We start from the raw sequence: 14,173 nt of genomic DNA on the forward strand, positions 1-14,173 counted from the left end.
TAGCACTTGTGTAAATTTTTTTTTACAATGTTTCTTACCTTGATCTTAATTTAAGTAACACTAGGAAGACCTCAATAGCTTTTATTTTCCTTTTTAATTTAAAAAAAAGTTGTTGTCGTTTTTTCCCCCAAGATACAAAGATTTTGCCCTTGCATAAAAAAACAGTGCCCGAAACGATGACACGAGGACTCACAACGACTCACAGTATCTCACTGACACTAGGACCCCTAATCTATACCATGCAAGGTCTCATCTACCCCTTTAATTGGACTGTCAGCCTGAAAAACAGCTTTTCTATTCCTTATTTTAGTTTTTGTTACAAAAAAAGTAAAAGAAACATTTAAAAAAAAGAAAAGAAAAAAAAAAGAAATGTCTCCATGAAGTTCACACATGTGGGCTGTGGGGTGCTTTGCTCAGGCTCTTTTCCGCTTTATAAATATAGAGAAGGGATGGAGCTCTGTTTTCAAGTAAAATCACTGATCTGCCTTTTTCCTCTGGCCTCCACCATGCCCGGCCACCCCGGGCACCAGACTTTGGGGGCCCCCCTGCTCTGCTCACCCCCCATTCCTCCCCCCCGAAAGTGCAGCTGGCTCCCCGGGCAGAGCCAGGGCGAGCTCATTCCCCAAAGCGTGTGGGGCTGCTCTGGGAGGGTTGGGGTGAGCCTGAGGCGGTGGGGCTGGGGGTTACCCGCCGAGGCGGGAGCTGGGTGCGTGGGGAGAAACAGACCTGGGAGCCACTCGCCGTGGACGTCTCCCGGCACCCGTCCCCTCCCTCTCCCACTGATATTAAATACTGCTTATTTGATATACTTTCCCCCCCTCGCGCCCACCCCCTCCCCTGCCCACCCCTGCCCTCCCCACCCCTTCTGGGCACTGCGATTGCTTAAATCTGGATTTCCTTTTTTTGTTGTTTTTGGTTTTATAGTCGTGAGAGTTTAGAAACAGGAAAGCCCACACACTCTTTGGACTTCTTCTCCCCCCCGAAACCAACTGCTCAGCGAATAAGGATCTGAAACCTGCTCTGCTCTCTTCTTCCCTGCTCCCACCCCAGCCCACCCACCCCAACCCCTCGTGGCTGTGGAGGCTGCTGCAGGCACACACTGGTGTAGAATAGAGAGAGTAAATATATATTTCACTTGGCACGGTGCTGGCAGAGCACCCCCAGCTGGCACTGTTTCATGTGATGCGGTCCAGACTTTGCATGTACACACAGAAGAAGGATCCATTGGCAAACTCCGGCGCCACCTGGCACAAGCATCTTCCCTCTCTGGAGCCAAAGAGCCAAAGGAATCCTGCGCTTCCCAGAGGAGACCCGGCTCGGCCTGCCTAGCATCTTCGGGGTTCCGCCGCCGGCCCCTCGGCCGGGCCGTTATTTAGTCTCTTCGCCCTTGTTACAGTTCACTGTGCAGCTCGGCGAGGGCGCGGGGGCGGGTGCCACGGGCGCGGGGGGCGTGCAGTCCGGGCCGTTGGGCACGGCCGCCAGGCCGGCCTCAGAGTTCATGGGCTTGGACAGGTCGATGCCGTGGATGAGGCGGATCAGCTGCTTGACCTTCTCCAGGGAGCTGTGCATCTCCTTCTGCCGGGCCAGAATGTTGTTCTTCATTTCCATGCATTTCTGTAGCAAAGGAAGGGGACAGGCGCTGAGCAGCGGGGCCGGAGGGCCAGGAGCCCCCTGAGGGGCTCCCCCAACCCCCTCCACCCCCCCTCCACAGCTCAGCCCTCAGCTGCCCCCCCCTTTACGACAGGCCTGGGGCAGGTGGGAAGGGCGCTTAAGAGCCCCCCCACTGGACGCGGCAGCAAAGCCACAGGAGGGGGAGAGGCCAGCTCGGAAGAAGGCCTATGAGGCTTCTCTGGCGCAGGGCTGGCCCCGACTCTCTGAGCTCTCCTCATCACCTCCTCCCCTGGCCTCCCCGCCGTCTCCCTAGGCATCTCCTGGCCCTGGCTGACCCCAGGGGCCTGGAACACTATCCCTTCTCCAGTCTGGCTACTGGCTCAAACCTTCCCCGACCCCTCTGAGCGCCGGGGTCTTCCTTGGCCACTTGTTGGGCTCCTGGACGGCCCTGAGCGCCAAGAGCACCAGCTGCCCCTGAAAGCGGCCATCCTGCTCGCCTGGCATCTCTGGGAGCCCATGTGGGCACCCACAGAACCAGGGGGGAAGCAAGATCCTGAGGGGCCCCCTCCTTGTCAGCTTCTAGTCCTGATTCCCACAAGGGAAAGCTGGGGGCTAGACAACGTGTGTGTGTTGGGGGAGAGCCCCCAAGCAGCCACCCGCTCGCTGGTCCCTCTTACCATGAAGGCTGGTGGGTCACCCACCCAGCCAAGTCCCCGCCAGCATCCAGTGCCCATTCTTGCCCAAGGAGAGCTGCCCGGCTCACGAGCTCCCTCTGTTGGGAGCCTCCAGAGACCTTCTGCCACAGCCCCTCCCCAAGCTCCGCACCCTTCCTTCCCAAGCCCAGCAACCCAAGACTTTTCCAGGCCAGAGCAGCCCTTCCCTCCTCTCCAGGGCCCTTCAAGCCTGGTGCCCAGCACTGACTAGCGAGGGCCATCTAGGCCCTGATGCAGCTCTTGGGCCGCCAAACCCAACGTCTGCTTAGTGGGGGACTCGCCAAGAACCAACAGACTCTCGGGACAAAGTGCTCTCTCACCACTGCTAGTACACCTTGAGGCACCGCTGTGGAGTCAGGAAGACCCACGTTCAAATGCGACCACAGGCCATGATTAGCTGTGCAACCCTGGGCAAGTCCCCTTAAGCTCTGGTTCCTCACTTACAAAGCAGGGATACCAGCCCCAGAGCCACCGTGAGGATCCAGTGAGACAAAAGCACGCTGGAAAGCTTCGCAAACCCGGGGATCGCCACCTCCTTTTCTAGAAGCTAGTCACCATCCCTTCAGTGTTAGGTGCCAAAATTTGGCAGGAATTAAAAGTGCAACTCACTGGTCTATAGTCTGTGGGCCCTGTTTTCTAATTCTTTTTTTTTTAATAACAACTCTGAAGTGAGGTGCATTTATTATCCCTACTTAATTCATTTTAAAGTTAAGGAGAGCTTCAGTGACTTGCCCAGGGTCACCCAAGTAAGAAGGGTCTGAGGGAAGATTGGAACTCGGATCCTTCTGACTCGATGCGCCTCTTGGTACCTTTCCTAGCCTCAGTCACCAGAAGGTGCTCAGCAAGGACCTTCCTTCTCTTGAGGCTCTCAGCCATCGTTCTCCTGTTATCTCTGGTTCCAAGGCTGTTCCTTGGCAGGGCAAAGAGATGCCCAGCAAGGAATGTGCCACTCCAGGCTCTCTTCAGAGTGCCAGGTTCCCATCACCCACTGCCTCAGGCACTGTGGGAACATTTCAAGTTCAGCATGTCCCAAATGGGACTCTCCCTCCTCCCCCAAACACACCCATTGACAAGCCACTCCCCACTCAGGAAACCCTGATGGCTCCTGGTCGCTTCTGGGTCTTTGAAACCCCAGCTTGGAGCTGGCCCCCACGAGCCTTTACGGCCTTCGATGCTCTCTCAGTCTCTATCTGTCCTCCCTTCCTTGAAGCCTCAGCTCGGGCGCCACCTCCTACAGGAAGGCTTCCCCAAGTCCCCCCAACCTCAGGCTCTAAGTGCTCTGTATTTGTTCTGTCCGTGAACATTTCCCTCCCGAGAGTGGGGGCTGGCCTGGCAGGCCCCCCATGTTCCCCCAGCTGACCCAGGCTTGGGGAGCCCCTATGGGAGTCCCTCAGCTCTGGCCCCAGCAGTCATTCATTAGCAAGTGAGCAGGTCTCCTTACACTTATAGAATTGCTGAGCTGCTTCACCTTCTGCTCCAGCTGCTCACGCTCCTGTTTTAAGTCTGAACTCCACTTAAGCAGCTTCTGTTTCTCCTCTTCTTTCGCTGAAACACAAATGGAACATCTCTTAAGAGGGGCCTCTCCAAAAGCCCTTGAATGGTCTTTACAAAGTACTTTTCTTTTTTTAACCCTAAAAAAAAAGTATTTAATTAATTTTTTTAAGCCCAAACTTTCCATCTTAGAAATACCGCGTATTGGTTTTAAAGCAGAAGAGCCGTAAGGACTAGGCAATGAGGGCTAAGTGACTTGCCAGGGTCACAGAGCTAGGGAGTGTCTGAGGCCAGATTGGAACCCAGGACCTCCTGTCTCCCAGCCTGGCTCTCCATCCACAGAACCACCCAGCTGCCCCCATGAAACGCTTTTCTTGCCATGACCTTTGGGGCTCATGGATCTTACCATCCTCATTTTACAGCCAAAGAAACTGAGTCTTATGAGGGCCAAGGCTAGCGAGGGTCTGGCCAGGCCTTGCACTCTTGCCACTCATCCAATATTCTGTGCCTGGTTCCTTCCACTCTCGAGAGGGCACTCCGGGGGGGTGGGTCTGGGCAGGGAATTCCCAAGCCTGGCCTTACTTGTGCTCTAATTTCTTAAATACTCAACTGCCATTTTAAAAAACAAAATCTCTCCCTCCTCCATCCTCCATGGCTGGTGATGGCATTCGCTCTCCTGATCTCCCAGCCTCATAGTCCCCCCCGTCATCTTTGATCCCTGGCATTCAAATCTTGTCCCTTCTACTTCCTCCCTTTCAGACCTGGCCCCCGCTGAAGCTGCACTGACTCCCCGACCCCATTTTGGCCCTCAGCTTCTCCTAGAGCAGAGGCTCTCCAAGTGTGGCAGGGGCCCCAGAAAGTTCCCCCAAACCCTGGAAGAGGGCTGCATTTGGGGAGACCGTCTCTCAGTCACTCTGAGGGTGCGATGGTGTCTTAGCTGCTCTCTGCCCTCCATCCATTCCGAACCCTGGTACGCTGAGGCCTGCCATGGCTGCTCCAGTCATTTTCCCTACGACTTTCCTTTGCTCATGGTGCTTCCCAGACCCATCTCCATCCTAGTGCCAGCCCCGGTGCCCTTCTGTCATGGCCTCGTGCAGGGAGCTCGCCCTGATCACCCCCCTTCTCAGTGTCTCAGGTCTGTCCCCCTCTTGCATGGAGATGACTTCCTCTTCCTCCCCACTAAGGTTGGCTAAGCTTAGCAGAGGGGTTTGCATATTCTCCGTGTATCCCAGCACCTAACAGGATGCCCTGTATACAATAAGTGCTCAATCAATGTTTGATTTCTTTCATTAAATGGAGGATGACAGGGAGGTTTCGGAAACCAGGGCTCTGGGTTATTAACACGTTCTCATTTCTCGTTTCTTCCCAAATGATCATCTCTTTTAAGTAAAGGCCCAGGAGTTCTGTTGATTTTTAAAGCCCATGTGGCTCCCCTCCAGGGATGAGGTGAGGAAGCTCTCGACATTCTTTACCTGCTTTGTAGGCAATATAGGAATGAACAATTGCTAGAGTCCCAGGCCAAGGAATTGCTTCTTCTTTTTTCAGCATCTGAGAGAAAACACCCCAACACGCAATGGTCAGAACCTCACTGAGAACAAGACCTACATACAGGCTATGGTGGACCCAACCTGGGGGAGACAGGGCCTTCCAAATGCCTTTGGCTCTGGTCTACCTCATCCCAGGGTGATGACAAGCTTGGCAGAAGGCTCAGCACCCTCTAACTTCTCATGACAGCCCTGAGCTTCTGTTGGGATGGAGGCTTGGGGAAAGAGAAAGGAGAGGGAAAACCTGGCTGCTTCCCCCAGGGCTCCCCAAAGACACACAAGGCCCGACTCCCTGCTTCTGACCCTGATAAACTGGTGGGACGATGGCAGTCAATAGCAGGCCTAGCCATGGGCACACCTAGGCTTCCTTTTTCCATTTTTAGCATTTTTCCCCCTTCAAAAATACACAATAGAACTAAATAACCCAGAGCTTGATCAAGAAGAAAATATAAATTATGTAGGAAAAACCTCCTTATTTGAGAAAAACTGCTGGGAAAACTGTAGAGCAGTGTGGCAGAAATTAGACATAGACCTACACTCTGGAGCACCTTCCACAACACATTCTAAACAGATAGGGGACCTTAATACTAAAGAGAATGCCCTCAAAATGAGAAGAAAATCTGATCCTGTGCCTGTCACTCCATTCCCAAGCTTAGGCTCCAAGGAAGTCATAGATATATACTCCAACATATATGAGGGGATGGACAGCGAAGGAGTGAGACTGAATAGATAGCCAGCCATCGGGGACGGCTAAACAAAGCGTGGTACGTGAGTGTGAGAAGCAACGTGTGGGATGATGACAGAGAAGTCCAGGAAAACCTGTCTGCACTGACGCAGAGAAGGTGGCAGAGCCAAGAACACGCACCCAGTAACTCCAACAAAGGACCCACCAAAACAAGAAAAGTAAATGCCACGAGATGATAAGGAGATTCAGGCAGCTCTGAAGAGGGATGAGAGCCACCCTCACTCCTGCCTCCGGGGATGGGGCGCTCACACATGCTGCCATGGCACATGCTTTCAGCCTTTTTCAGTTGGGCCTGGGGTTTTTCCTCCCAGAAAATATTACTTGTTATACTAAAGGGCTCTCTGAGAAGGGCAGAGGTAGGGATACGTGGGATCGCTATGGGGCTGTAAGAGACAGAAGAGATCAAGAAAAACTTATTTTTAAAGAGCCAAAAATTGACCACCTCTTTCCCAGGGCCGATCCGTCCCATGCTGAAAGCCAACTATTTGGACAGTGACCATTCACTCAGGAGACACGAGGAAGGGGTGAGCCGAGAGGCTGGGGTCTCCCACTCAAGCTTTCCCCTCTCTAGTCCCATTTCGGTGTGGGCTTAGGTGGCACCGGGTTAAAAGAGAAAAAACAGAGCTTTTCTCCAGCCAGGAGCTCTGAGAGCTGAGACAAAGGACTCCTGGGTTTTCTGGTTTCTGGGCTGATTAAGAATTCCTCCAGGCTCCAGGGGCTTTGGCCACAGAAAATTGAGATAGTGCTTTCTAGCCCGTTTCCTGGAGCGGGTGCCACTGGAGCTGAGTGATGGGCCTGCCGCCTCTTTCCCTAAAGCCTCAGCTGGGGGCGGCCGGGCTGAACAAACAGAACGTCCAGGCGCCGGGTTACGACTGCTCCTCAGCCAATGAGTCTGACAGAGAATAGGCCGGAGGCTGCGCCTGCTGATAGTTGAAGGGGACAAAGGCAGTGCCAGGTCAGCTGGAGGCCCCTATAAATCTCTATTTCCATTTGGACACTCAGCAGCCATCTCATGAAGAGGCTGGACAAACGCAGGGGAACAATGGGCAGAAATGCCGGTTTTGCAGAGCGGGGATGCTGAGCAGGAAGAGGGCAGAGTGCTGCCAAGCACGCCAGTGGGGGTTTGGGGGTCCTGGGGGGCCCTGGGGGCCGGGAGCTGCTGCTCTGAGGGGCTCCCATCCATCCGCGCTCAAAGCCGGCTGATTGCCAACGAGGCTGGCCGTGCGGCGGTCGGAGCGGCTGGCCCTCCTGCCCAGCACACAGTACCTGGTCTTGACACTTGGGACAGATCCACATGCCCTTGGGAATCGTTTTCAGAGGAGGGTCCAGACAGTCCAGGTGATAGACACGCGAACACGTGTCACACATTAACAGCTGCCCGCTTTTTCTGCAAACGCTGCAAAAATCCTCGTGGATATCACCCTGAGAAAGGGAGACGAGGGAGTGAGAGACAGGGCAGACAGTCAAGTTAGACTGGACAGTCACAGCCTACAGGAATATTTGAGCCCCGAGGCCCGAGAGTGAGCCGGCTGCTGGCGGCGCCCTCCCTCCCAGACCCCCGGCCGCACGGGGCACCCAGCAACGAGCTCAAACGCTCTTCAAGTGGGGGCTCCGAAGCCCTCTCAACCTACGGAGCCCCACGAGCCCCACGGGCTGCTCTGAAGGCCACAGCCTCAACCGTTTTTAGAATTTCTTGAAGGGGAAGCAAAGGACCCCTGAATCTCAAGCTCTGAAGCCACTGAGGGTGACAGGCTGGGGGGTCGGACCTGGCCCAAATCCCTTCCTGAGATGGACCTTCGTCTATGGGTCCTCAATTTGGAATGGAAAGGGTCTCACAGGCCATTTTGTGTTGCCCCTTCATGGTACAGATGAAGAAGCTGAGGCCTGGAGGTGAGTGACCTCCCCGAGGCCACACGGGTGGGCAGCAGCAGTCAGTCAATAAACCTTTATTAAGCACCCATGCTGGGCCGGGCGCAGAGTTCTGTCTGAGTGGCTGCTCCTCTGCCTCTCTTCTTTTCCTCATCATTGGCAGAAGAGCTGGCGAGGGCAAAGCTGCAGCCCCAGGCCTCAGGTCCCGGCTCTCAGACCGCTCCAAGGGGGTGCTGTCTCTCCCCCCTTTGGGGCTGGTCCCAGAGGTGGGCTGTAAGTGTGGCTCCAGAAAGCTCATCAGTGAATGACAGCCTCGAGGCTGCTTTGTCTCTGTCCTAGGCTCAAGGGCAGGCTCCAGTTTTCAGTGAAGAAATAAAGGAGTCACTTTAGTAAGGCCGAAGTGAGCCTGCCCCTGCTGCTCTGTGGAAGTGAGAGAACCCAAAGACGAAGGGAAAGCGGAGGCTGAGGCCTCCTCCCACGAGGGAGGCCCAGGCAAAGTTGCACAGGGGCAAGTTCTTTCCTATCCGGAGAACGGGGTTGGGGAGGCACTAGGCAATAAAAGACCTCCAGGTTGGGGGTCCACTCATGATGCCCACTGAATTAAAGGATGAGCTGAGAGAGGACAGAGCGAGGGCACCCCATCGGGAGCCCTCGCCGGCCCCAAGTTCTCTAGGAAACTGGCAGCCGCAACTTTATTGCTTGTTAAAAAAAACATCTAGGCCCAAACGCCCCCGTTACCCACCCAGGTTCCTTCTCTTATAAAAACCAGGATGGGGGGCAGCTGGGTGGCTCAGTGGATAGAGAGCCAGCTTTAGATCTGGTCTCAGACACTTCCCAGCTGTGTGACCCTGGTCAAGTCTTTAGACCCCTCCTGTCAGCCCTTACTGCTCTTCTGCTTTGGAAATGATATACAATATTATGCTAAGAAAGAAGGCATGGGTTTAAAAACCACCACCAACAAAAGCCGAGGAAGCAGCGGCACAGGCTCCCCCAGCTGGGTCCCAGGGGCCCCCCTTTCCTTGATGGTGGCTGCTGCTTAATGGACACTGCTGGGGCTGCCCCTGGCAGCACGGACACCCAGAGCTCTGTCTGTCTACAATGGCCAGCACAGCCCAGCCCAGCCGGGGGCAGAAGTCTGTTCAGCCACTGCGTGGAAGTGGGGGGGCTCTGAGCGCACTGAGGGCCTGCAGAAGGGCTCCTGGCACGTCCAATCTTCTCCCAAGAGCAAGGTTCATGCTTTTAAAGTGGAATTAGACGAAAGCTTGTTTTTGGCTGGCCCTTTGGGCTCAGTCTGAGAAAAATGTCCTCCTAAGCTCCTGGTTCCCAATCTGCCCTCATCAGCCAACTGGGGCTCCCTCTGAGAAGCCCCTTGGGAAGAGCTGGGGGGGTTCTGCTGGGCCAGACTCCCTTTGGCTGCTCATGGAAAGGCCAGAAGAAACTCAGCTGGTGAGGACGGTGAGAGGCTTCCAGTGGCGGAGCCCGGGGAGCCTGGCTCCGGCCTGGGCTTTAGGGCACGGCTGCTGGCTACAATGGTGGGCTTCGCTGGGTGGAGGCCCTCCTTCCTTGGCCCTGAGGATCTGCTCTTTGCCCACCAGCAGGCTGAGCACTCGCTGCGGCCGGTCCTCTCCGGAGGGCACTGACCAGGGACGGTTCCCTCTGGCCCCTCGTCTCCGCCCACACTGTGGTCATCTGAACGGCTCCCCTGGAGGAGCCGGCCTTGACTCGCTCCACCGTGCCCCAATGGAAGCCCCTGCGGCTGCCTCTCGCCACACCACGTGGGGCATGAGAACGTCTGGCTTCCAAAATTCACGTGGATTAGGACTGCTGCGTCCTCACGAGGCCCAAATCGGCCTGGCCAGGGGGCGTCGATCTTAAGGGATCCGGTTCAGTCAGCCCAAATCTGGGCCTCTGGCCTCTGCCAAGATGCTCGGGGGACCTGGCTGGCTGTCCATGAGAGCGCAGGCCGTGCGTGAGGGACCGAGGGCCGGCCCGAGCGAGCGTGCCGAGCGAGCACAGAGGCGAGCCAGCGCGGAGGCCGCCTCGCAGAGAAAACGTTTCCCCGTTACTTACGTCTGTGGAGGTGGGGCTGGGCAGGGACACAGGCTGGACGGGTGCTGGGTAAGTGAATGTGCTCTCTGCCTTTTCGTTTTCGGGGGAGTCGGGATGGCTGGATGGGGGGGAGGCCGGGGTCAGGGCTCCAAAGCCCAGCACGGCATTGTATTTTGGAGGCCGACCTACATGCCGAGAGAAGGGAACAAGAGGGGAGGAGGGAAGGGGAGAGAGGGGAAGATGATCTTACATACCTTGGGCCAGTGATCCTCATTGGCTAGCATGGAAAAGGAAGTGAGGGAGCAGACAGGAGGTTAATACAACAGTCACAAAGAGGAAGAGAAGCTGAGATTTAAACGTCATTAGCAACACCGACATGACCCGCAGGGCCGCAGGGAGGGAGGGAGGGAGGGCCCAAGCCGGGCTCCCGGCTCATGGCCGGCAGCTTGGACTTCTGACCTCTGATTTCCGAGGAGGAAAGGGCCGCTGCCATCCCAACAGGGAGTGACGAGAGGGCCATCCCCATCTCCAATCCAGCTTCCAGGGTTACCCACCCACCCCCTCGGGCCTAGTGGCCAACCACCAAGGGCTGACGGCCGGGACCCTTCCTTCCCCTCTCTCTGGCCCGCGATGGTCATTCTGCATGTCAGGGACACCATTCAAATGCAGGCCCAGTGAAAGGTTTGTCGTAGACAAACTAGGAGCAGGGATGCTTCTGGCTTACTCATGAATCGCTCTCTTCCCCCCCCCATTTCAGCAGGAGGCTGACAATGTTTACACTGACCCGGCCTTCCCAGAAACCAGAGGGATCCCTGGGAACCCCGAGTGCCCGGAGAGGCCCCTCTGTCAGCCTTGCCGCCAGCTGGCCAACATGACCTTGGAACAAACCTGGAGGCTGTGGAGGCCTGGGGGGGGGGGTCCTAACATGCTCTACAGGACTGTCCACCCCGAGGCCCTCATGGCCCGTGTGACCGCCCTCCTCCTCTAGGCTGGCAGGGACCAGAAGGGCCCGCCCGGCCCCCAGACAGGATGAAAGCACCCATCCCGAGGGGAAGCTCTCCCACAGGCCGGCTGTCTCAAAGAACTGTTTGGGAGAAGCAGGTCCGAGGCTGGGCCCTCTGCTCAGACTGTCTTGCCCTTGCCTGGGCTCATCTTAAACCCAAGTAGGCTGCCTTGAGGTGGTCCCATTCCCTTCCACGTCCTTGCTTTAGGCAGATTTGGACGCCCACTCCCATTTGGAACACGTTTGTGATCCAAGGGGCCCTCCCCACCTCCTTCCTAGCTGCACCGGCACCATTAATGATTACTCTACGGGTCCAAACCACTGAGCTGTCCTACCCTGGGCCCATCCTTTACTTTTTGTTCTCAAGAACAGCAGAGGAGTCTTTAGAACATGCTCAGCTAAAACGTGGGTATAGCTTCCCAGAAGCAAGGGGGCTGGGCCCGTGCTTGGGGAGCTCTGAGGTAAGGAAACTCTGCAGCCCCCCTCCTAGCTGGGAGATGCCACCGGTCTGGAGAGATGGAGTGCGCTGCTCCGAGGGTGACCGAATAGGGGAAAAGGCCATCCTTGGGGACGTTTCCCTTCCCTCTCTCACTTCCCGTTCTAGAACTTGGCCAAGAACAAAGCCAGCCTCAAGGGCCGCCCTGAGCCTATCTTAGTAACTGGATGGCCCAGGTCTGGAGGACCTTGAGAGGCTGGTCAGTGGTGGCTAGCCAGTTCCTCCTGCGCCCCTCCTTTTCTCTTTCCCTTCTCTCAATTCAGGCCTGAGGTGGCTGTCCTTGGCTAGGAGGACAGCATCTAAACTGAGCAGCCCGCTCCCTTTTCTCCTGACACTCTTCTTCCTGGACCTCGACACCCTCAGCCGTTTATTCTCCATACCAGCCCCTGCTTCCACGTCCTTGTCTGCCTTTACAGAGCCTTTGTTCCTCGAGGGAACGCTCTCTTTGTAGCTTCAGAACTGGACTCGGTTTCCCCTGTCTTCCTCCTCTCTTACAAATTCTAAGATGGCGGGTCACTTCCCTCCCCATCGCTCCCCCTTCTTGGCATTCCACTCCTCCTCTTCTAGGCCTTTAGTGAGTGGGGAGAATTTCCTGAAGGCTGGTTTAGCAATGTCGGGATGTGCTGCCCAGGGAGGGAGGGCGAGGCTGCCTCTGGGCACGGTCCCAGGCCCTGAACGCTGCCTGTGACTCCCGACAGCGTGAGGGTGCTGCTGGCCTCGCACTAGGATTTGGGGACACTTCATCACTCAGAGAGGGACTCTGGGAGGCCTCCCAATATCCTGGGCCACGCGGTACCCTTTTAAGGGATCCTTTGTTAAGCCAGCCAAACCCGGGCAAAGAAGTGGGCCTTCGGCCTAGGAAAGGAGCGTGGAATGTCAAGAGGAGGCCCGAAGTGAAAGACGGCCTCGCCAGGAGAGGACGTGGAGAACTTTTCTTGCCTCCACGAGGGCTCCTCTGACTTCCTCACCCTTCCTAGAAAGCATAAGGCGCATCGCGCTCTGCCTTCTGACAACAGCAAGGCGGCCTTCCTGCGGGGGGATGCCCAAACGCTCCCTCTCACACAGGCCTTGGCACGGGGCCCTCTGGGAGGCCTGGCGAGCTTGGGCACAAAGAGGCATCATGGGCCTTCCTCTTCCTCCCATTCCCGGGGGTGGAGCAGGGCACGATGGGACACTCACCTCTCTTCCGGGTCCCAGGATGCATTGTGCTGTTCAGGTAGGTGACGGCACTCTTCTTACGCTTGGGGAACACAAAACGGGAACTCGTCTGAGGGCTCGGCCATCATTCAACAACGGTCCCCATCCCAGGGGCCGTGACCACCCCCCGTCGATCCTGGGTTTAGGGAGCCTGCCCTAGGCCTAAGGGAAGCCCCTGCGCCGTGACCCAAATGGACTGTGGCCAGGAATACCTCGGGCTCAAATACAGCTCCGCTGTACACAGGGTTGGCCGTCGTCCTTCTTTTCCTTTCTTGCCTCTTGCTCTGGATCTCTAGAGAAAAGCAGTCAGGTGAGAAAAGGAAGGTTCTGGAGAACACCCTGCTCTGGGTATGCCCTCTCCCCGGGGAGGTTCTGTAAGCTGACCCGAGGCCAGGAAGGTGGCCCGGCCAGGACGGCGGTGAATGCCCCCGGCCGCTCCCTGAGGAAGCCCCCCACCCCTCCTGGAGCCAGGCACGGACAACCAGAGGGCTCCCAGTCACGAAGGGAAGGGATTTTTCTCCTGCCAAAAATGGCCAAAGAAACAGACACCTGCTAAGGCCATTTCTGTTCCAGGATTCGCCATTCATTCACGCAGCCCCAATGATTCAGGGCCCGCTCCGCGTCGGGCACGGAGGCTAGGCACGAGGAGAGCTTCAGAAACCCCGCACTCACCTTCGAGATGGTCATGCGTTACCAGCCCTAGAGATACCATGAAGGCAAGTTTCTGTGCCAAGGAAAGAAAAAATGCACTTTAGGCTCACCATGCCAGCACGGCAAACGCAGGCTGCTCGCTAACTTACAGGGGGGCCAGCACAAGTGAGAGAAGGCCAGGGAGCGCCGGACCCTCTGGCTCGTAGATGGGGCGCGACACGGGGAGGCCCCAGACAGCCACCTCAAAATGAAGAGGCCTTCCTGGGCATCGAGCCGTGTGGAACGAGGGACTCCCAAGCCCCAAACACGTCCCCGGCGGTCCCCCAGGGAACGCGATTGCTGAACTTCGGAGGGAGAACCGCCATGCAGTCGTGCCCCGCGAGAGGGAGCGGAGGCCGTGAAGTGGCCTCTGGCAGGTGGGGGCCTCTGGGAGGGCCGCCCTCTGCTTCCTGACAAGTACCTGCGGATTCTCTTCTCGTTTTGGCTTCGGTGCAGCAGGTGGGGTGATGGTTCGACTTTCTGCCGGCTTCTCTTCCGTTTCCGTGTGCGATTTAATAGTCTGGGAGAGGAGAGCCAAATGTCAAAGTTTGCCATCCTTTTTTCATGAAAAGAAAAAGAGCGAGCCCGGCGTCTTCGCTGCCACCCACGAGGCCAAAAGCAGGGCTACGAGTGTATCTAAAGGGGGGCATGTTCACCGAAGACTCATTATTACAGGTTCTACCTTAGCAAAAGACAAACAGCAACTTCCCAGGGAAAATATGTGTACCCTCAGCAAAAATGGCGGCAGCCTCAATAGGCCAACGG

At 56.4% G+C, this 14,173-nt stretch overlaps 1 protein-coding gene across 4 annotated transcripts in view; it reads right to left on the reverse strand.

The window, feature by feature from the left end:
• Positions 1-1,105: 1,105 nt before the first annotated feature.
• PHF21A (PHD finger protein 21A) overlaps positions 1,106-14,173 on the reverse strand; it is a 186,206-nt gene continuing 173,138 nt past the window's right edge. For all 4 annotated transcript variants that reach the window (XM_044680188.1, XM_044680185.1, XM_044680187.1 and 1 more), the window contains 9 exons: positions 13,830-13,928; positions 13,391-13,442; positions 12,931-13,010; positions 12,701-12,761; positions 10,044-10,207; positions 7,371-7,526; positions 5,288-5,363; positions 3,766-3,869; positions 1,106-1,614 (listed from right to left, as the gene is read on the reverse strand). In XM_044680188.1, the coding sequence (XP_044536123.1) occupies positions 1,369-1,614; positions 3,766-3,869; positions 5,288-5,363; positions 7,371-7,526; positions 10,044-10,207; positions 12,701-12,761; positions 12,931-13,010; positions 13,391-13,442; positions 13,830-13,928 (1,038 nt within the window). In that variant the 3' untranslated portion in view covers positions 1,106-1,368. The remainder of the gene's footprint in view (positions 1,615-3,765; positions 3,870-5,287; positions 5,364-7,370; positions 7,527-10,043; positions 10,208-12,700; positions 12,762-12,930; positions 13,011-13,390; positions 13,443-13,829; positions 13,929-14,173) is intronic.

Source organism: Gracilinanus agilis, chromosome 6 (assembly GCF_016433145.1).
Source record: "Gracilinanus agilis isolate LMUSP501 chromosome 6, AgileGrace, whole genome shotgun sequence".
In the NCBI taxonomy this organism is placed as follows: Eukaryota; Metazoa; Chordata; class Mammalia; order Didelphimorphia; family Didelphidae; genus Gracilinanus; species Gracilinanus agilis.